Here is a 23,446-nt window from a genome sequence, read left to right on the forward strand (position 1 = left end):
GCCGAGCTCTTACGGGCATTGGAAAGTAGACTCCAGATTTCAGCAATATATAATAGTCCATACTTTGTCCAGATTGATGGCCCAAACCCGCGTTGCAATCCGGCCTCAGAAATTCCAGCGTTAAACGCCGGAACAGGAATAAAAGTTGGAGTTAAACGCCCAAATGGCATGAGAACTGGCGTTTAACTCAGAAAAGGTCTCTACCACGAATTTCCTTCATTGCTCAGCCCAAGACACACCAAGTGGGCCGGAAGTGGATTTTTCTGTCATTTACTCATTTTGTAAACCTTAGATACTAGTTTACTCTATAGGACCTTTTGACATTGTAATCAGTACCAGATGCGACCTTATACATTGTACACGTTTTCACAGTATGAGTCTCTAAACCCATGGTTGGGGGTGAGGAGCTCTGCTGTGTCTTGATGGATTAATGCAATTACTACTGTTTCTTATTCAATATGCTTGCTCCATTCTAAATGATACTTGTTCTTAATCGATGAATGTGATGATCCGTGACATCATCATCATTCTAACATGAACGTGTGATTGACAACCACCTCCGTTCTACCTTAGATTAAGTAGTTATCTCTTGGGTTCTTTAATCGGAATCTTCGTGGTATAGGCAGGACCTGATGGCAGCATTCAAGAGAATCCAGAAGGTCTAAACCTTGTCTGTGGTATTCTGAGTAGGATTCAATGATTGAATGGTTGTGATGTGCTTCAAACCTGTAACCTACTGGGCCGTTGGTGACAGACGCAAAGATCACTGGATTCTATTCCAGTAGGGAGGGAACCATACCGGTGATGGCGCACTGGACAGAGTGCCTGGGCATTAGCTTTCACTGCGAGGATGGGAGGTAGCTGCTGACAACAGTGAGACCCTACACGAGCTTGCCATGGAAGGAGACTTGCGTGACTGAAGAAGAAGACGAAGGAAAGCAGAGATTCAGAAGATGGAGCATCTCCAAACCTCAACCTATTCTCCATTACTGCAAACAAGTAACCATTTCATGTTCTTTTGCTTTTCACAATTAATCCTGATAATTTCTGATATCCTGACTAAGATTTACAAGATAACCATAGCTTGCTTCAAGCCGACAATCCCGTGGGATCGACCCTTGCTCACGCAAGGTATTACTTGGACGACCCAGTGCACTTGCTGGTTAGTTGTGCGGGATTGCAAAAAGTGTTATTGCAATTTCGTGCACCAAGTTTTTGGCGCCGTTTCCGGGGATTGTTCGAGTTTGGACAACTGACGGTTTATTTGTTGCTTAGATTAGGACTTTTTGTTTTTGTTGGTTTAGAGTCTTTTTAGTTGAGTCTAGTTTTATTTCTAAGTTTGGTGTCATTTGCATGCTTTTTTTTTCTTTTAATTTTCGATTTTTTTTCTTGCATGTTCTTAGTCCTTTTTGATTCATAAAGTTCTAAGTTTGTGTCCTCTTGTGTTTTTCTCTTTAAAATTTTCGAAAAAAAAATAGTGTTTGATTTTCTAAATTTTAAGTTTGGTTCATTTTGTGTTTTTCTCTTTCCTCCTTTTAAAATCAATCTTTTTCATAAAACTTTTCAATCATATCTTTTTAATTGCTGTTTTCAAATCTTTTTAATTGTTGATTTAGTTCTCAATTTGCTTTGATCTTATTTTCTTTCTAATTTCGAAATTCTCTTTTAATTTCCTTTTGATTTTCAAATTTTTATTTATTTTCCTTTTTGTTTTATTTTATTTTCGGTTAATTCAAAAAAAAACACAAAATTTATCTCTTTGCAATTATCATCATTTCCCTTTTGTCCATGATGGACTTAAGTGGAATTAATCAGTCCGAAGGACTCTGGGGTCCTATGCCAACCCCAGTACAGCTGCATATGGGAGTAGCATCTGTATACCTCCCATCAAGGCAAGCAGCTTTGAGCTAAACCCTCAACTCATTATCATAGTGCAGCAAAATTGCCAGTATTCCGGTCTTCCAGAGGAAGAACCTACTGAGTTTCTGGCACAGTTCTTACAAATTGCTGACACAGTACATGATAAAGAGGTAGATCAGGATGTCTACAGACTGTTACTGTTTCCATTTGCTGTAAAAGATCAAGCAAAAGGTGGTTGAACAACCAACCTACAGCAAGCATAAAGACATGGAAACAGTTATCAGACAAATTCCTGAATCACTTTTACCCTCCAAAAAGGATGACACAGCTAAGGCTGGACATCCAAGGCTTTAAACAAGAGGATAATAAATCCCTTTATAATGCCTGGAGAGGTATAGAGGTATGCTTAGAAAATGCCCCTCTGAAATGTTTTCAGAGTGGGTACAGTTAGACATTTTCTACTATGGCTTACAGAAAAAGCTCAGATGTCTTTAGACCACTCAGCTGGTGGATCTATACACATGAGGAAGACAATTGAAGAAGCTCAAGAGCTTATAGACACTGTTGCTAGAAACCAATATTTATACTCTAGCAATGAGTTCTCTCCAAAAGAGGAGGTCATGACAGTAGTCACTGACCCTAGTCCTCAAGAACAGATAACAGAGCTTAATCAACAATTGCTCCTGATAACAGAACAGTTAGCAGATTTTAAAGAGATGCTCAATGAAACTAAAGTTGCTAACAAGAGCATAGAACTGCAGTTAAATCAAGCAAAACAGCAATTATCCAAACAGATAACAGAGGAATGTCAAGCAGTTCAATTGAGGAGTGGGAAGACCCTGAATAACACTGCTCAGAAGAGTAAAAAGCCAAACAAGGAACAATTGACAGAGGACAACCAAACCACTGTGCAAAATCCCTCTGAGGACAGTAAGAGCCCAGAGAGGAATATTGTTGGCGTTCAAACGCCAGAAAGGGAAGGAAAGCTGGCGTTAAACGCCCATTCCTTGCCCAGTTCTGGCGTTCAAACGCCAGAAAGGGGAGAGAAGTTGGCGTTTAACGCCCAAACTTCACCCATTCCTGGCGTTCAAACGCCAAGGGAGACTCAGACACCTGAGAGTGCTGACAGTAATCCCTCTAACAAGGCTTCTTCAACCACTTCTGTAAGGAATAAACCTGCAGCATCTAAGGTTGAAGAATATAAAGCCAAGATGCCTTATCCTCAAAAACTCCGCCAAGCGGAACAGGATAAGCAATTTGCCCGCTTTGCAGACTATCTAAGGACTCTTGAAATAAAGATTCCGTTTGCAGAGGCACTTGAGCAAATACCTTCTTATGCTAAGTTCATGAAAGAGATCTTAAGTCATAAGAAGGATTGGAGAGAAACTGAAAAAGTGTTTCTCACTGAAGAATGCAGTGCAGTCATATTAAAAAGCTTACCAGAAAAGCTTCAAGATCCAGGAAGCTTTATCATACCATGCACATTAGAAGGTGCTTGCACTAAGACAGCTCTATGTGATCTTGGAGCAAGCATCAATCTAATACCTGCATCCACTATCAGAAAGCTTGGGTTGACTGGAGAAGTCAAACCAACCCGGATATGCCTCCAACTTGCTGATGGCTCCATTAAATACCCATCATGCATAATTGAGGACATGATTGTCAAGGTTGGGCCATTTGCCTTTCCCACTGACTTTGTAGTGCTGGAAATGGAGGAGCACAAGAGTGCAACTCTCATTCTAGGAAGACCCTTCCTAGCAACTGGACGAACTCTCATTGATGTACAAAAAGGGGAAGTAACCTTGAGGGTCAATGAGGATGAGTTCAAGTTGAATGCTGTGAAAGCTATGCAGCATCCAGACACACCAATTGACTGCATGGGCGCTGACATCATTGACTCTCTGGTAGAAGAGATCAATATGGCTGAGAGCCTAGAATCAGAGCTTGAGGACATTTTCAAGGATGCCCAACCTGATCAAGAAGAACTAGAGGAGGCAAAGGAATTTTCGAAAATTCCTCAGGAGGAGGACAAGCCTCCCAAGCCTGAACTCAAACCATTACCATCATCCTTGAAATATGCATTTCTGGGAGAGGGTGACACTTTTCCAGTAATTATAAGCTCTGCTTTAAATTCACAGGAAGAGGAAGCACTGATTCAAGTGCTAAGGACACACAAGACAGCTCTTGGGTGGTCCATAAGTGATCTTAAGGGTATTAGCCCAGCTAGATGCACGCACAAGATCCTATTGGAGGATAATGCCAAACCAGTGGTCCAACCACAGAGAAGGCTAAATCCTGCCATGAAGGAGGTGGTGCAGAAAGAGGTCACTAAATTACTAGAGGCTGGGATAATTTATCCTATTTCTGATAGCCCCTGGGTGAGCCCTGTCCAAGTTGTTCCCAAAAAGGGAGGCATGACAGTGGTTCATAATGAAAAAAATGAACTGGTTCCTACTAGGATAGTCACAGGTGGCGCATGTGTATTGACTACAGAAGGCTCAATACAGCCACCAGAAAGGATCATTTCCCTTTACCATTCATAGACCAAATGCTAGAAAGACTAGCTGGTCATGATTATTACTGCTTTTTGGATGGCTATTCAGGCTACAACCAAATTGCAGTAGACCCTCAGGACCAAGAGAAAACAGCATTCACCTGCCCTTCAGGCGTGTTTGCCTACAGAAGAATGCCTTTTGGTCTGTGCAATGCACCTGTAGCCTTTCAGAGGTGCATGCTCTCTATCTTCTCAGATATGGTAGAGAAATTTCTGGAAGTCTTCATGGATGACTTTTCAGTATATGGAGACTCATTCAGCTCCTGTCTTAACCATCTATCACTTGTCCTGAAAAGATGCCAAGAGACTAACCTAGTTTTAAACTGGGAGAAATGTCACTTTATGGTGACTGAAGGAATTGTCCTTGGGCACAAAATTTCAAGCAAGGGAATAGAGGTGGATAGGGCAAAGGTAGAGGTAATTGAAAAATTACCACCACCTGCCAATGTTAAGGCAATCAGAAGCTTTCTGGGGCATGCAGGATTTTACAGAAGGTTTATCAAGGATTTTTCGAAAATTGCCAAACCTCTGAGTAATCTGCTAGCTGCTGACACTCCATTTATCTTTGATAATGAGTGTCTGCAGGCATTTGAGACCCTGAAAGCTAAGTTGGTCACAGCACCAGTTATCTCTGCACCAGATTGGGCATTACCATTTGAATTAATGTGTGATGCCAGTGATCATGCCATTGGTGCAGTGTTGGGACAAAGGCATAATAGACTTCTGCACGTCATTTATTATGCTAGTCGTGTTCTAAATGATGCACAGAAGAATTACACTACCACAGAAAAAGAATTACTTGCAGTGGTGTATGCCATTGACAAGTTTAGATCCTACCTAGTAGGATCCAAAGTGATTGTGTACACTGACCATGCTGCTCTTAAATACTTACTCACAAAGCAGGATTCAAAACCCAGGCTTATCAGATGGGTGTTGCTTCTGCAAGAGTTTGATATAGAAATAAGAGACAGAAAAGGGACAGAGAATCAAGTAGCTGATCATCTGTCCAGAATAGAGCCAGTAGTTGGGGCGTCCCTCCCTTCTACTGAGATTTCTGAGACTTTCCCAGATGAGCAACTATTTGCCATTCAGGAAGCTCCATGGTTTGCAGACATTGCAAACTATAAAGCTGTGAGGTTCATACCCAAAGAGTACGGTTACATGCAGAGAAAGAAATTAATTTCAGATGCCAAGTACTATCTCTGGGATGAACCATATCTCTTTAAGAGATGTGCTGACGGAGTGATCCGCAGGTGTGTACCCAGAGAAGAAGCACAGAGGATCCTATGGCACTGCCATGGATCACAGTATGGAGGACATTTTGGAAGTGAGCGAACAGCCACTAAAGTCCTCCAATGTGGCTTCTACTGGCCTACTCTCTATAAAGATTCCCGAGAGTTTGTGCGTAACTGTGACAGTTGCCAAAGAGCTGGTAACCTGCCTCATGGATATGCCATGCCTCAACAAGGGATATTAGAGATAGAGCTGTTTGATGTATGGGGAATTGACTTCATGGGGCCATTCCCACCATCATACTCAAACACTTACATTCTGGTAGCAGTGGATTATGTATCTAAGTGGGTAGAAGCAATTGCTACACCCACCAATGATACTAAGACCGTACTGAAATTCCTCCAGAAGAATATTTTCAGCAGATTTGGCGTTCCCAGAGTGCTAATTAGTGATGGGGGAACTCATTTATGCAATAAACAGCTACACCTTGCTATGGTCAGATATGGAATTAGCCACAAAGTGGCAACTCCGTATCATCCACAGACAAATGGGCAAGCAGAAGTCTCTAACAGAGAGCTAAAAAGAATCCTAGAACGGACTGTAATGTCCCGAAGAAAGGATTGGGCAAAGAGCTTGGATGATGCTCTGTGGGCATACAGAACAGCATTCAAGACTCCTATAGGTACCTCTCCATACCAATTGGTGTATGGGAAGGCCTGTCATTTGCCTGTGGAACTGGAACATAAAGCCTACTGGGCAACCAGATTCCTAAACATGGATGCACAGTTAGCTGGTGAGAAAAGACTGCTCCAGCTAAATGAGCTAGAAGAGTTCAGACTCAATGCCTTTGAAAATGCAAAAATTTATAAGAAAAAGGCAAAGAAGTGGCATGACAAGAAATTGTCAACCAGAGTCTTTGAGCCAGGACAAAAAGTTCTGCTCTTCAACTCTAGGCTCAAACTGTTTCCAGGAAAACTCAAATCCCGTTGGAGGGGTCCGTATGTGATTACAGGAGTGTCACCATATGGATATGTTGAGCTTCAGGATATTGATTCTGATAAGAAGTTCATTGTTAATGGACAGAGAATCAAGCATTATCTTGAAGGGAATTTTGAGCAGGAATGCTCAGAACTGAGACTTGAGTGATTCTCAGTGAAAGTCTAGCTAAAGACAGTAAAGAAGCGCTTGCTGGGAGGCAACCCAGTCATTAGTAGGTTGTATGATTAGTTCTTACAGAGGCAAATATCAAAAATGAAGGAATTCACAGAGTTACAGAAGGATTCAGCTCAAAGAGCAGAGAAAATGAGCTTACTGGCGAAAAAACGCCAGTAAGGGGCATTTTGGGCGTTAAACGCCAGAATGGATACCATTCTGGGCGTTTAACGCCAGGAATGGTGCCATTTTGGGCGTTAAACGCCAGAATGGGCACCATTCTGGGCGTTTAACGCCAGGTGTGCAGCATCACTGGGCGTTCAGAAAAACGCCCAGTGAGGAAGGCTTTCTGGCGTTTAACGCCAGCCAGGGTACCTGGCTGGGCGTTAAACGCCCAAAAGGGGTGCCAAGTGGGCGTTAAACGCCAAAATGGGTGCCATTCTGGGCGTTTAACGCCAGAAAGGTGGGGGGACCACACTTTTGTTTTCAACTCAATTTTTTTCAAACTATCCTCTTTTTACCCATACTCTTCTACATAAATGCACTTCAACCTTTCATCATTCACTTTCAAATCTTCACAAATCAAAACCACTCTTCAAATCTATTTCAAAATAATCCCAAATCTTCTTCAAAACTCACCCTTTTCTCAAATTCTTTCCATATCTTTTCAAATTTCCTTTCAAATCTCTATTTTGTTTTCGAATTTCTCCTCCCCCCACTCTATAAATGCACGTTTCTCACCCCTCCTTCCTCACACCATTCGAATTTCCTCTTCCTCTCTCTCTCTTCTCTTCTTTCTTTTCTTTTTGCTTGAGGACAAGCAAAACCTCTAAGTTTGGTGTGCTTTTCCGTGATCACTAAGCCAAGATTTATCAAGATCATGGCTCCCAAGGGAAAACAAACCAACTCAAGAGGAAAGAAAGAGACTAATCCAAAGAATCTTTGGAATCAAGAGAAGTTCTTAACCAAAGAACATGAAGACCATTATCACAAAATAATGGGTCTGAGGTCAGTGATCCCGGAAGTTAAATTTGATCTGAAAGAAGATGAATATCCGGAGATCCAAGAGCAAATTCGAAACAGAGGTTGGGAAGTTCTGACCAATCCTGAGACAAAGGTTGGAAGGAACATGGTTCAGGAATTCTACTCTAATCTGTGGCTGACAGATAAGCAGAGAATGACTGGAACTGCTTACCATACCTACAGAACCATGGTCAGAGGGAAAGTTATGTACTTTCATCTGGACAAAATAAGAGAAATCTTCAAACTACCTCAACTACAAGATGATCCCGACTCCTTCAATAGGAGGATGGTGAGAGTAGATAAAGGGTTGGATCAAGTTCTAGAGGACATTTGCCTCCCTGGGACTAAGTGGATAACCAATTCAAAGGGTGTCCCAAACCAACTCAAGAGGGGAGACCTCAAGCCAATTGCAAGAGGTTGGCTAGACTTTATTGGGCGTTCCATATTGCCCACTAGCAACCGTTCTGAGGTCACCATCAAGAGAGCAGTGATGATTCATTGCATTATGCTTGGAAAAGAAGTGGAGGTTCATCATGTGATTGCTTGTGAGATCTACACAATTGCAAATAAGAATTCCACTGAAGCCAAATTGGCCTACCCAAGCATGATTTCCTTGCTCTGTAAAGAGGCTGGGGTGAAGATGGGAGTAGATGAGTTCATACCCATTGAACACCCAATCACCAAGAAGTCAATGGAAGGACAAGTGCAAGACAACTCCATCAAGAGGAGGGCGCAGGAATTCCTCCCTGAATTCCCAAGAATTGACTACTGGTCCAGCCTAGAAGCATCTATTAACAAGCTGCAAGAGACTATGGAGCAACTGAAGGAAGAACAGCAGAATCAGAACTGCATGCTCTGCAAATTGCTGAAGGAGCAAGAGAAGCAGGGGCGTGAAATCCAAGAACTGAAACGCCAAAAGTTCTCTTCTCAAGCTGAGGGAGCATCTACTTCTCAAAATCAAGGTTGTTGAGTCCTAACTCTGTGAAAACCTCTATCATTAGGAGCCTCTGTTTTTCGTTTTTTTATTTTTTTCCTTGAGTTTTGTTTTTATTTTTCGTTTTTTTAGTCTCATTCTATATCTATTTTTGAGTCTTGTTTTAATTCATAATTAATAAAATTAAAGTTTATGCCTTAAAGTTATGAATGTCCTATGAATCCATCACCTCTCTTAAATGAAAAATGCTTTAACCACAAAAGAACAAGAAGTACAGGATTTCGAAACTTATCTCTGAAACTAGTTGAATTAGCTTGATGTGGTGACAATACTTTTTGTTTTCTGAATGAATGCTTGAACAGTGCATATGTCTCTTGAATTTGTTGTTTTTAAGAATGTTAAATTTGTTGGCTCTTGAAAGAATGAGGAGAAAGAGAACTGTTATTGAGGATCTGAAAAATCATCAAATTGATTCTTGAAGCAAGAAAAAGCAATATTCAAAAAAAAAATTTCGAAAAAAAAAAGGAGAGAGAAAGAAAAAAAAAAGAAAAAGAAAAAAATAGAGTTGTGATCCAAGGCAACAAGAGTGTGCTTAAGAACCCTGGACACCTCTAATTGGGGACGTTAGCAAAGCTGAGTCACAATCATAAACAGGTTCACCCAATTATGTGTCTGTGGCATGTATGTATCCGGTGGTAATACTGGAAGACAGAGTGCTTTGGGCCACAGCCAAGACTCATATACTAGCTATGTTCAAGAATCATTATACTTAACTAGGAGAATCAATAACATTATCTGAGTTCTGAGTTCTCATAGATGCCAATCATTCTGAACTTCAAAAGATAGAGTGAGATGCCAAAACTGTTCGGAGGCAAAAAGCTACTAGTCCCGCTCATCTAATTGGAGCTATGTTTCCTTGATATTTTGGAGTCTATAGTATGTTCTCTTCTTTTTATCCTCTTTTGATTTTCAGTTGCTTGGGGACAAGCAACAATTTAAGTTTGGTGTTGTGATGAGCGGATAATTTGTATACTTTTTGGCATTGTTTTTGGTATGTTTTTGATATGATCTAGTTAGTTTTTAGTATATTTTTATTAGTTTTTAGTTAAAATTCACTTTTCTGGACTTTACTATGAGTTTGTGTGTTTTTCTGTGATTTCAGGTATTTTCTGACTGAAATTGAAGGTTCTGAGCAAAAATCTGATCCAGAGACTGAAAAGGACTGCAGATGCTGTTGGATTCTGACCTCCCTGCACTCGAAGTGGATTTTCTGGAGCTACAGAAGCCCAATTGGCGCGCTCTCAACGGCATTGGAAAGTAGACATCCAGGGATTTCCAGCAATATATAATAGTCCATACTTTGTCCAAGATTTGATGGCCCAAACCCGCGTTGCAATCCGGCCTCAGAAATTCCAGCGTTAAACGCCGGAACAGGAATAAAAGTTGGAGTTAAACGCCCAAACTGGCATGAGAACTGGCGTTTAACTCCAGAAAAGGTCTCTACACGAATTTCCTTCATTGCTCAGCCCAAGCACACACCAAGTGGGCCCGGAAGTGGATTTTTCTGTCATTTACTCATTTCTGTAAACCTTAGGATACTAGTTTACTACTTATAGGACCTTTTGACATTGTAATCAGTACCGAATGCGACCTTATGACATTGTACACGTTTTCCACAGTATGAGTCTCTAAACCCCATGGTTGGGGGTGAGGAGCTCTGCTGTGTCTTGATGGATTAATGCAATTACTACTGTTTCTTATTCAATCATGCTTGCTTCCATTCTAAGATGATACTTGTTCTTAATCCGGATGAATGTGATGATCCGTGACAATCATCATCATTCTCAACCATGAACGTGTGATTGACAACCACCTCCGTTCTACCTTAGATTAAGTAGTTATCTCTTGGGTTCTTTAATCGGAATCTTCGTGGTATAGGCAGGACCTGATGGCAGCATTCAAGAGAATCCGGAAGGTCTAAACCTTGTCTGTGGTATTCTGAGTAGGATTCAATGATTGAATGGTTATGATGTGCTTCAAACCTGTAACCTACTGGGCGTTGGTGACAGACGCAAAAGAATCACTGGATTCTATTCCAGTAGGGGAGGGAACCATACCGGTGATTGGCCGCACTGTGACAGAGTGCCTGGGCATTAGCTTTCACTGCGAGGATGGGAGGTAGCTGCTGACAACAGTGAGACCCTACACGAGCTTGCCATGGAAGGAGACTTGCGTGACTGAAGAAGAAGACGGAAGGAAAGCAGAGATTCAGAAGATGGAGCATCTCCAAACCTCAACCTATTCTCCATTACTGCAAAACAAGTAACCATTTCATGTTCTTTTGCTTTTCACAATCAATCCTGATAATTTCTGATATCCTGACTAAGATTTACAAGATAACCATAGCTTGCTTCAAGCCGACAATCTCCGTGGGATCGACCCTTGCTCACGCAAGGTATTACTTGGACGACCCAGTGCACTTGCTGGTTAGTTGTGCGGGATTGCAAAAAGTGTTATTGCATTTTCGTGCACCACTTATGTATTTTCAACGGTGGAATTTCTACACACCATAGATTAAGGGTGTGGAGCTCTGCTGTACCTCAAGTTTTAATGCAATTACTAATATTTTCTATTCAATTCGATTTATTCCTGTTCTAAGATACCATTCGTACTTCAACCTGATGGATGTGATGATCTGTGACACTCATCATCATCCATCCTTATGAACGCGTGCCTGACAACCACTTCCGTTCTACAAGCGAGAGCTAGGATGCGTATCTCTTGGATTCCTGATACACGACGCATGGTTGCCCCTCGCCTGACAACCGAGCCTTCCATTCCGTGAGATTAGAGTCTTCGTGGTATAAGCTAGAATTGATGGCGGCATTCATGAGGATCCGGAAAGTCTAAACCTTGTCTGTGGTATTCCGAGTAGGATTCTAGGATTGAATGACTGTGACGAGTTTCAAACTCGCGATTGTTGGACGTGATGACAAACGTAAAAGAATCAATGGATTCTATTCCAACATGATCGAGAACCGACAGATGATTAGCCGTGCCGTGATAGAGCATTTGGACCTTTTTCACTGAGAGGATGGGATGTAGCCATTGACAACGGTAATGCCCTACATACAGCTTGTCATAGAAAGAAGTGACAAAGATTGGATAAAAGTAGTAGGAAAGCAGAGATTCGGAAGGAACACAGCACCTCCATACACTTATCTGAAATCTCCACCATTGAATTACATGAGTAACTCTATCCTATTTTATTTATTTTCGTTTACTATAATTTCTTAATACAGTTGAATCCGCCTGACTGGGATTTACAAGATGACCATAGCTTGCTTCATACCAACAATCTCTGTGGGATCGACCCTTACTCACGTAAGGTATTACTTGGATGACCCAGTACACTTGCTGGTTAGTTGTGCGGAGTTGTGACAAAGTGTGATTCATGTTTAAGAGCACCAAGTCTTTGGAGCCATTATTGATGATCACAATTTCGTCCACCATGTTTTTGGCGCCGTTGTCAGGGATTGTTCGAGTATGGACAACTGACGGCTCATCTTGTTGCTCAGATTGGGTAATTTTATTTTATTTTATTTTGTTTTATTGTTCTTAAATTTCGAAAAAAAAATTATATTACTTATCCTGTTCTTCAGAATTTTTAAGAATGAATTCTAGAGTTTCATGAAGCATGTTGAAGCCTGGCTGGCTGTAAAGCCATGTCTAAATTCTTTTGGACTGGGGCTTCAAAACCATCTTCATAGAGGCAAGTTAATTGGAATATTAGCTGTATGCTAAAGCTTGGCTAGCTATTGGCCATGTCTAGTGTTTTGGACCAGAGCTTTCACATAAAGCTTGGCTGGCTATTATGCTATGTCTAATTCCTGGACCAGAGCTTTAGACAAACATTACATGATTCCTGGAATTCATATTAAAAATTTAGAATTTCTTATTTTATTTTTCCTATATGTTTTTGAAAAAATATAAAAATAAAATACAAAAAAATTAGAAAATCATAAAAATAAAAAATATTTTGTGTTTCTTGTTAGAGTCTTGTGTCAAGTTTTAAGTTTGGTGTCAATTGCATATTCATCATGCATTTTTTGAAAAGTGCATTCATGCATTGCATTCATCATGATCTTCAAGTTGTTCTTGATGAACTTTCTTGTTTGATCTTCATATTTTCTTGTTTTGTGTTGTATGGTGTTTTTCATGTGCATTTTTGCATTCATAGTGTCTAAACATGAAAGATTTCTAAGTTTGGTGTCTTGCATGTTTTCTTTACATTGAAAATTTTTCAAAAATATGTTCTTGATGTTCATCATGATCTTCAAAGTGTTCTTGGTGTTCATCTTGACATTCATAGTGTTCTTGCATGCATCATGTGTTTTGATCCAAAATTTTTATGCATTGAGTATTTTTAGTGTTTTTCTCTCTCATCATAAAAAATTCAAAAATAAAAAAAATTAAATAAATATCTTATCTTTTTAAATCTTATCTTTTTAAAATCTTTTTCAAAAATCTTATCTTTTCCATTTTTTTATCATATTCAAAAATTTCAAAAATCTTTTTCAAAATATTTTCAAAATCTTTTTCTTATCTTTACATCATATTTTCGAAAATATCATCAACAATTAATGTTTTGATTCAAAAATTTCAAGTTTGTTACTTTCTTGTTAAGAAAGATTCAAACTTTAAGTTTTAGAATCATATCTTGTGATTTCTTGTGAGTCAAGTCATTAATTGTGATTTTAAAATTCAAATCATTTTCAAAACTAATTTCAATCATATCTTTTTTAAACCATATCTTTTAAAATCATATCTTTTCAAAAATATCTTTTCAATCTTATCTTTTCGAAATCATATCTTTTTAATATCATATCTTTTCATATAATATCTTTTTCAAACTTTAATTTCAAAAATCTTTTCTAACTTCTTATCTTTTCAAAATTAATTTTCAAATCTTTTTCAACTAACTAATTGATTTATTTGTTTGTTTTATCTTTTATCTTTTTCAAAACCACCTAACTAATTTTCTCTCTCTAATTTTCGAAAATTACCTTTCTTTTTTTCAAAATTCTTCTAATTAAACTAATTATTTCAAATTTTAATTTTAATTTTATTTCATTTTAATATTCAAAAATTACTATCCCTTTTTCAAAATTTATTTTTCGAATTTCTATCCCTCTCACCTCTTTCTATTTATTTTATTTATTTACTAACACTTCTCTTCATCCTAAAATTTGAACCCCCCTCTCTCTGAGTTCGAATTTTCCTCTTCTCCTTCCTATTCTTCTTCTTTTCTACTCACATAAAGGAACCTCTATATCTGGACAAAGAGGATCCCTATTATTATTTTCTGTTCCTTTCTTTTTCATATGAGCAGGAGCAAGGACAAGAACATTCTTATTGAAGCAGATCCTGAACCTAAAAGGACTCTGATGAGGAAGTCAAGAGAAACTAAAATTCAACAATTCAGAGAAAACTTTACAGAAATTTTTGAAAAAGAAGAGGAGAAGGCAGCCGAAAATAATAATAATGCAAGGAGGATGCTTGGTGATTATACTACACCTAAGGCTAGAGAAACCTCAAAAGAAAAAAAAAAGAAAAAAAAGAGAAAAGGGAAGACAAAAAGCTTCCACCTCCAAGTCATGGGAGATGGAGAGATTCATCTAAAGGGTCTATAGCTTAGTAGAAGAGCATTTGACTGCACATCAAGAGAACATGAAGAATTCCCTCATCAAGAAATCCCTGAGATACCTTAGGGGATATATTTTCCTCCACATAATTATTAGGAGCACCAAAATCACTAGGGAGGAGCAACAAAGACAAGAAAGAGACATAGAAGAGCTCAAGGACATCAACGATCCTTCAAGAAGGCGCCACCCTCACTAAGGTGGACTCATTCCTTGTTCTTAAATTTTTTTTCTGCTTTTCATTTTTTTTTTGTATTATATGTTTATCTATGTTTGTGTCTTTATCACATGATCATTAGTATTTAGTAACTATGTCTTAAGGCTATGAATAATTCCATGAATCCTTTACCTCTCTTAAATGAAAAATGTTTCTAATTCAAAAGAACAAGAAGTACATGAGTTTCTAAATTATCCTTGAATTTAGTTTAATTATATTAATGTGGTGACAATACTTTTTGTTTTCTGAATGAATGCTTGAACAGTGCATATTTTTTATCTTGTTGTGTATGAATGTTAAAATTGTTGGCTCTTGAAAGAATGATGAACAAAGAGAAATGTTATTAACAATCTGAAAAATCACGAGATTGATTCTTGAAGCAAAAAAAAAAGCAATGAAAAAGCAAAAGCTTGAAAAAAAAGAAGAGTGGCGAAAAAAAATAGAAAGGAAAAGAAAAGCAAGCAGAAAAAGCCAATAGCCCTTAAAACCAAAAGGCAAGGGTAAAAAGGATCCAAGGCTTTGAGCATCAATGGATAGGAGGGTCCAAGGAAATAAAATCCAGGCCTAAGCGGCTAATTCAAGCTGTCCCTAACGATGTGCTTGTGGCATGCAGGTCCAAGTGAAAAGCTTGAGACTGAGTGGTTAAAGTCGTGATCCAAAGCAAAAAGAGTGTGCTTAAGAACTCTGGACACCTCTAACTGGGGACTTTAGCAAAGCTGAGTCACAATCTGAAAAGGTTCACCCAGTCATGTGTTTGTGGCATTTATGTATCTGGTGGTAATACTAGAAAACAAAGTGCTTAGGGCCACGGCCAAGACTCATAAAAGTAGCTGTGTTCAAGAATCAACAAAATTAACTAGGAGAATCAATAACACTATCTGAAATTCTAAGTTCCTATAGAAGCCAATCATTCTAAACTTCAAAGGATAAAGTGAGATGCCAAAACTGTTCAGAAGCAAAAAGCTACAAGTCCAGCTCATCTAATTAGAACTAATACTCATTGATATTATGAAATTTATAGTATGTTCTCTTCTTTTTATCCTATTTGATTTTTAGTCGCTTAGGGACAAGCAACAATTTAAGTTTGGTGTTGTGATGAGCGGATAATTTATACGCTTTTTGGCATTGTTTTTAGGTAGTTTTTAGTAGGATCTAGCTACTTTTAGGAATGTCTTCTTTAGTTTTTATGCTAAATTTACATTTCTAGACTTTACTATGAGTTTGTGTGTTTTTTTGTGGTTTTAGGTAATTTCTGGCTGAAATTGAGGGACCTGAGCAAAACTCTGATAAAAGGCTGACAAAGGATTGCTGATGCTATTGGATTCTGACCTCCCTGCACTCAAAATAGATTTTCTGGAGTTACAGAACTCCAAATGGCGCGCTCTCAATGGCGTTGAAAAGTAGACATCCAGAGCTTTCCAGCAATATATAATAGTTCATAATTTATTCGAGATTAGACAACGCAAATTGGCACTCAACGGCAGTTCTACGCTGCATTCTGGAGTCAAACGCCAGAAACACGTCACGAACCAGAGTTGAACGCCAAAAATACGTTACAACTTGACGTTCAACTCCAATAGAAGCCTTAGCTCGTGTAAAGTTCAAGCTCAGCCTAAGCACACACCAAGTGGGCCCTGGAAGTGGATTTCTGCATCAATTACTTACTTCTGTAAACCCTATTAGCTAGTCTAGTATAAATAGGACTTTTTACTATTATATTTTCATCCTGGATTGTATTTTTGATCCTGATCATGTTTTGGGGGCTGGCCTCTCGGCCATGCCTAGACCTTCATCACTTATGTATTTTCAACGGTGGAATTTCTACACACCATAGATTAAGGGTGTGGAGCTCTGCTGTACCTCAAGTTTTAATGCAATTACTAATATTTTCTATTCAATTCGATTTATTCCTGTTCTAAGATACCATTCGTACTTCAACCTGATGGATGTGATAATCCGTGACACTCATCATCATCCATCCTTATGAACGCGTGCCTGACAACCACTTCCGTTCTACAAGCGAGAGCTAGGATGCGTATCTCTTGGATTCCTGATACACGACGCATGGTTGCCCCTCGCCTGACAACCAAGCTTTCCATTCCGTGAGATCAGAGTCTTCGTGGTATAAGCTAGAATTGATGGCGGCATTCATGAGGATCCGGAAAGTCTAAACCTTGTCTGTGGTGTTCCGAGTAGGATTCTGGGATTAAATGAATGTGACGAGCTTCAAACTCGCGATTGTTGGACGTGATGACAAACGCAAAAGAATCAATGGATTCTATTCCAACATGATCGAGAACCGACAGATGATTAGCCATGCCGTGACAGAGCATTTGGACCTTTTTCACTGAGAGGATGGGATGTAGCCATTGATAACGGTGATGCCCTACATACAGCTTGCCATAGAAAGGAGTGACAAAGATTGGATAAAAGCAGTAGGAAAGCAGAGATTCGGAAAGAACATAGCACCTCCATACACTTATCTGAAATCCCCACCATCGAATTATTTTCGGTGATAACCATCCTATTTTATTTATTTTTGTTTACTATAATTTCTTAATACAGTTGAATCCGCCTGACTGGGATTTACAAGATGACCATAGCTTGCTTCATACCAACAATCTCTGTGGGATCGACCTTTACTCACGTAAGGTATTACTTGGACGACCCAGTACACTTGCTGGTTAGTTTTGTGGAGTTGTGACAAAGTGTGATTCATGTTTAAGAGCACGAAGTCTTTGGAGCCATTGTTGATGATCACAATTTCGTCCACCAGACATCAAATTAGAATTTTTACTAAATATTAAAACCAAAAATAATAAAAAAAAATAGGACAGAAGCTACTAAGAATAATTGATACATACATTATAAAAAAGTTACTACTAATAAGATATTTTACCTAAATATATTTCTTAGAAATAACAAAATAAAATAAAATTGTATAGACCGAGTCTAATTATGATTAAAATAATTTTTTTGTTTATAACATTAAAATGAAACTTACATTGGTATCATATGACCTTTCTTGCTATAAGAAGAAAAATAATTATTTTTTATTAATAAGATGGAAATATTTTATTTTTATTAATAAATTAACAATATAATTTCAACAATAATTTCACCGCTGAGGAAGTAGATTAGGTAGAAACCCGATTCCTAAACAATGGTTGACAAAACCAAACCATGATCAATAAATATAAGAAAACATAAGTAGAAATTTCATCTTTCTAATCATTATAAGAACCAAAATATTGATAAAATAGATAGACCACATACAAAAAAAAACCTCACAGCAAACAAAAGCAAAAATGATAATGTAATTAACACGAAATTGCAGACAATGAAGATGAAGAAGATGAATCCAATTGATAGACCATATTCAAATTAACATCAACTTCCAAAAACCGTAAAAAAGAACATCTACCCATAAACATACGAACCGAAATAGACAATTCACAAATTAGCAGATTCAAAAAACCTAGACAGTAAAACCTGGATTAACAGTGTAGGAGATACGAAATTTGATCACAAGGATATACACAACGAACAAAAAGCAAAACAGTGAAGACGAAAATAGGTTTGGAAGTAAAGGGACCAGAAGAGTGTACCTAATTGATTGCTTGCAGATCTTCTATTTGAGACTCTACGGGAAAATCCTTAACCTGCAATGAATGACAAGGAACTAAAGACCGAAGAAACAGAGGCTGTACACAACATTTGGTAGGGCAGAAGGTAGTAAATCAAGAGATGAAAACAAAGGGGCTTGGGTTCAATTTGATGATTACTTGATCAACTAAATCCGCGAAAAAAGGGGCTTACGTTATGGAATCGCAAGAAAAAACAACCGACAGTGAAAGCAAAGAGGAGAACATACACCCTTCCTGAGGAGAAGTCACGGTGGAGAAGAACGCCCAGCTTGGATGTCTGCGGGCCTGAAACACGGATAGCTCTCCACATCAGAGATGAAACCATCCGTATGCTAATATACAGTAATATATTCTATATTTATAAATTGTATGAATACTCTTCTTTCATAAGATCCTTTAATTTTCATTTAATAGAATCTAACAGTTCATAAAAATTGTTGCATCTAATGCAGACAAAATGGTTGAGACAATTTTACACATACCCCAAAGAAACTGTCCCTCTCTAAAGAAAACATAGTCCAAAATAAAACTATAAATTACACAGATAAGATTGGAATGTATAAAAAGAAACTACATTATATCTTATCAAAAACTTCTGTAAATACAACGTTTTCAGTCCTGATAGGATCAAATAATTCACCATCACAAAGTAAAATGTTAAGACCATTTCTATTCTTAACTCGAGAAATAGCTACATAAAGTTGACCGTGACAAAACACAGGACGACGCAAGAACAACCTGACTGTTGATAATGTCTGACCCTGGCTTTTGTTTATTGTCATCGCATTGTCATCGCAAACGACAAAAAAATCAGAAACTGACGGCGTTGGAATTTAAACGGTATAACCGTATCACTGGGAATCATATTCATTCTACTGATAAAAACTTTATCCCCAACATTGCTACCAGAAACAATATCCGCACTGATCACATTTCTCCCTAAATCTCGCACAACAAGTCGGGTCCCATTACACAAACCCCCAGCTGGATCAATATTCCTCAACAAAATAATAGGCACGCCTATTTTCAACTTCAACGAATGATTAGGTAGACCAGAACACCTAATCTGATTCAAGAATTCAACATTTATCCAATTAACATCAACATCAGAATAGACATCACTACCACATATCAAATCAGCACTGAGATCATTTTTCTCCTCCCCGGACAACAAGTCAACTATATAATTGTTTATCTCTTCAACATTGTCAACAGTTGGAGCCAAAATTGCCCTATCCTAGAAAAAACTTGGATCACAAAAATTCTGAACCAAATTTGGATAGATTGTATTTACAATATCTTCCACTGGATTTTCCAAGACATGAATGATTAGATCAGAAGGAATATCAACAAAAATTTTATCATTAACCACTGTTCCACATCGACCTTCACCGATTTGAAGTACCCAATCTGAAAATGACTTTAGCTCCTGAGGAGTTGATAGTTCTGATCCTATTGTTAACCTCATATTTTTCGTCAAACACAAAACTTCGCAATATTTCCAGAGGACAGAAGAATTTATCGAAGCCATGACAATCTCAGCACGAGAACCTTTAGGAATAACTGGCAAGACCTGCTTGAAATCACCACCGAGAACAACCACCTTCCCACCAAAAGGTAAATCTTTATTCCTATCAGAGACCGAAACCATTATATCACGTAACGTCCTATTGAGTGCTTCAAATACCAATTTGATAGTCATCGGTGCCTCATCCCAAATAATCAAATCGGCCAATCGGACTACCTCAGCTTTTGCACTATCCTTCTTAATCCGACAAACAGTATCTTCAGTCAGCTCAACAGAAATATTGAACATAGAGTGAGCCGTCTTACCACCAGGTAACAATAGAGAAGCAATACCACTAGAAGCAACGTTTATAACAATCCTTTTCTCAGATCGCAATCTAGCCGACAAATCCCTGTATAAAAAAGTTTTTCCAGTGCCACCAAACCCATACACAAAAAAGAATCTGTGCCTCTTATTTGAGACGCAATCAATAATTTTATCATAGACCACCCTCTGTTCTTCATTTAACTTTAAGACATTTGCATCATGCTCACGAGTCAAAGAAACAGTGTCATATTGCAACTCACGCAGCAGCATCAAGTTGCTAAATTGAGAGACTAAACAGTTATTAAGAACCGACATGCCAGCATAATTTCTCAATGATTTTCCATTACTCTGCAATAGTTTCTCAATCTCAAACAAAAAAAATGTTTGCAACTCATCCTGACTCATCGTTAGATCTATGTTTAACGATAATTAATAAATATTAGCACGATAATATAATTTCTGTAGTGTCTGTGTCCGTGTGTGCCTACTTGTCATATAATAAAATCACAATGAACAAAATTCTTACCAGGATATTGCAGCTCATGCCTTCTGCGATAAAGAATATCATCAGACAAATAAGCCCAAGTTTGTTCCCAAACTGACAAAGGCCTTCCCATGGAACCAGATAACAACAACATCACAAAAAACCTCCTTAGCTATGCAGCGAACGCTACCTCGACGACTTCCTTAATAGCAGAAACATACTCCTTATCATCTATCAAGAATCCCATCGCAGAACATGCCTCCTGAAATGTATCATAAGTAACACCATTCACGGTTCTTATACTTCAAAAACTGGTACAACCTTTCTGCACATTCAAAAGCATCCGCATATAGAAAAGTTCACCAGCTGCGGGATGAGGGAAACTCAATCTTCCAATTGAAAATCCCCTCTGTCTCGGCTTCCATTCCCTACTGTTCGAACAGTAGACAAATTTTCCTGGATATTCCACATATGTTAAAGACCGCCCATCCGGGAACCGCCTGTTGACCATCATCCAAGCCGTAAACATCATCAGCAAATCTTTGTTGCGCAAATAAACATGAGTAGTGATATCAGCATCATCGAATACAACATGCTGCTGATTTGGCAAGTGAAAAGTCAACCTCTGTACTGACGGCCATCTATGATGAATATCATAAGCAAAATTTCTCCACATGGATTCAGATGGTGATAAATAACGACAATCATAATACTGCTTGATCTCATCAACCACCTGAGAAGATTCACCAACATTATATGTTTCTCCAACAGTTGCAGTGACCCGATCCGGACCCTTATTGATATACTTAAAAAGATACTTGATGACATTTGACTTGTTACAGAACTCAAGATTTATGTGAGCTTGATATTTCATTAACAGCAGTGGATTATAAGGCACAACAAATCTGTTGTCAATATCAACGTTGTTGATCTTCACTGTCACACCCATATTACGACGTCTATAAAACGGATAGCCATCTTCATCAAAGCTCGTTTGATCAACAAATCTTTTCGGATAAAATTTTGAGCACTTACCATCTTTCATGCAGGGAGAACTCGGTCTAAGAAGATCGCAAAGACCATGGATCATGTACTTGGTGACAACATTATAAAGAGATGGAAATTTCTGTGGATTGGGTAGTTCGGCACAGATGAATTCATCAACAGTTTCAACACTTTGTAAGTTGCTTTCCCCGTTAAGCCATAGTAACATGTGTGCATGCGGTAGACCTCTTTTTTGGCACTCAATAGTATACATATCTAAAAAATACAAAAAAATTCATAAAGAAGCCAGACAACTACATCTACAAAAACAACAGACAGAGATTGAAATGCTAAGCAAGAAAGGAGCATATCTGCATTAAGTGGACCAAAAAATACACCTTCCTTGTGATCGCTTAGTAGGCATTTCAACTTAGCATGAAAAACCCGGCAAGAGATATCAGGACGATCAGCGATGGGAATTTGCTCTCGCTCCGTGAACCGCTGAAATTCAGACCAATTTGGATTACACGTAATAGTAAGGAATAAATCTGGATAGCCAAAATGTTTACAGATTGCCATCGCATCCTGACAACGATTAAACATATAACGTCTACCACCAGTGAACGAAGAAGGCAAGATGACTCGTGTCCAATTGAAGAAGCTTCGTCATCACCACGACGCATAGCCTCTTTTATTCCTTGGAGCACTTCTCCTCTAATTGTACTTTGCTTCATTCTAATCTCATACAACCTTTGGGACTCAATCATCGTGAAACAGTCAACAAAAAATTGTTGAAATAATCGCCTACACTTGTGAATAATTCCATCTTCTTGCTCCCTAATCTGCAAACGAAAACATATGAATTCCCTGTGAGAAACCCTTGTTCTTCTTCCAGGGACATATCCCTCCTGTTGACCTCGATATCGAATATTCAACTGGTAACCATCCTCGCCATATGGAAACAACAACGGATACTGTAAAGGCCAATACAGAGCATGAGTTTCATAGATACGTTGCAACTGACTAGCAGTAGATCGAACAATAATGTCATGACCATGATCCGACGAATCAAAATCTTCAACAATCAGAGCAGCAACTTCATCACAAGAGGGAGTATTGTAATTTCTTCGATCGACCTTCCTATGCGAATACAACTTCAAAGAGAATATCTCGGATGGATGATACTGATAGAATTCTCTGACTCTTCGAAATGACTGTGCTATGACATTATGAGTATCGATCATTTGCAATAACTCAATTATCAATTATTTATCTATCTCAGATGTTTGCCTAAAACAAATATACATTAACCACAAAAATATATTTAAAAACCACACAGAATACAATTTCAACATGTTTTGATAAATCATTATCAATAAAAAATGATTAATAACACATTATAACGGGAATAAAACACAATATAACTATGCAATGACAGATATAAACGTGTTTTTCAATGCAAATAACATTAAAACATCAAGGAAATAGAATAAAAAAACTTAACAACAAAACTTCAAACACACATACCGAAAGATTCCCTGCCTATGCATTATCTCATGCTGAGTGTCATATATATATAATTGCGCAAATTTAGGCTTCTGACCAGGATCCGGGAGCAAACTTCCAATCCGATGATAATTTTGATCAGTTATTATAAACTGCGGTGGACCACTCCCATCATTCATTAAATCCAATACCTTACCACCAAGAGACGTGAACGCAAACATACTGTTATAGGATCGAATATTTTTTTGGAAATAAAAACTCTTCATATCACATCCATTAATCAAATTATATAACAGATCTGGGGGCTTTCGAAGAT

General features: G+C 38.3%; 2 protein-coding genes across 2 annotated transcripts; both read right to left on the reverse strand.

Annotated features, from left to right (window-relative positions):
- Positions 1 to 19,100: 19,100 nt before the first annotated feature.
- LOC112717559 (uncharacterized) lies at positions 19,101 to 20,773 on the reverse strand. Its single transcript, XM_025769554.1, has 3 exons — positions 20,683 to 20,773; positions 19,617 to 20,569; positions 19,101 to 19,559 (listed from the first exon to the last, which is right to left on the reverse strand). Exons 1-3 carry the CDS (start codon positions 20,771 to 20,773, stop codon positions 19,101 to 19,103), a joined length of 1,503 nt encoding a protein of 500 aa, XP_025625339.1.
- A 39-nt stretch (positions 20,774 to 20,812) lies between these two features.
- LOC112717560 (uncharacterized) lies at positions 20,813 to 22,868 on the reverse strand. Its single transcript, XM_025769555.1, has 4 exons — positions 22,194 to 22,868; positions 22,023 to 22,125; positions 20,972 to 21,900; positions 20,813 to 20,902 (listed from the first exon to the last, which is right to left on the reverse strand). Exons 1-4 carry the CDS (start codon positions 22,866 to 22,868, stop codon positions 20,813 to 20,815), a joined length of 1,797 nt encoding a protein of 598 aa, XP_025625340.1.
- Positions 22,869 to 23,446: the final 578 nt, after the last annotated feature.

The sequence above is a fragment of the Arachis hypogaea genome, chromosome 10 (genome assembly GCF_003086295.3).
Source record: "Arachis hypogaea cultivar Tifrunner chromosome 10, arahy.Tifrunner.gnm2.J5K5, whole genome shotgun sequence".
Taxonomy (NCBI): domain Eukaryota; kingdom Viridiplantae; phylum Streptophyta; class Magnoliopsida; order Fabales; family Fabaceae; genus Arachis; species Arachis hypogaea.

Excerpts from the sequence above, each read along its gene's own strand:
- LOC112717559 (XM_025769554.1), bottom strand. The coding sequence starts at position 20,773 with ATGGGAAGGCCTTTGTCAGTTTGGGAACAAACTTGGGCTTATTTGTCT. Across the intron at positions 20,570-20,682 it reads GCATGAGCTGCAATATCCTG|ATCTAACGATGAGTCAGGAT; the intron begins GTAAGAATTTTG and ends CGTTAAACATAG. Across the intron at positions 19,560-19,616 it reads AAAATCCAGTGGAAGATATT|GATAGGGCAATTTTGGCTCC; the intron begins GTAAATACAATC and ends AGTTTTTTCTAG.
- LOC112717560 (XM_025769555.1), bottom strand. The coding sequence starts at position 22,868 with ATGATCGATACTCATAATGTCATAGCACAGTCATTTCGAAGAGTCAGA. Across the intron at positions 21,901-22,022 it reads ACTAAGCGATCACAAGGAAG|ATATGTATACTATTGAGTGC; the intron begins GTGTATTTTTTG and ends TGTATTTTTTAG. Across the intron at positions 20,903-20,971 it reads ATATGCGGATGCTTTTGAAT|GAGGCATGTTCTGCGATGGG; the intron begins GTGCAGAAAGGT and ends GATACATTTCAG.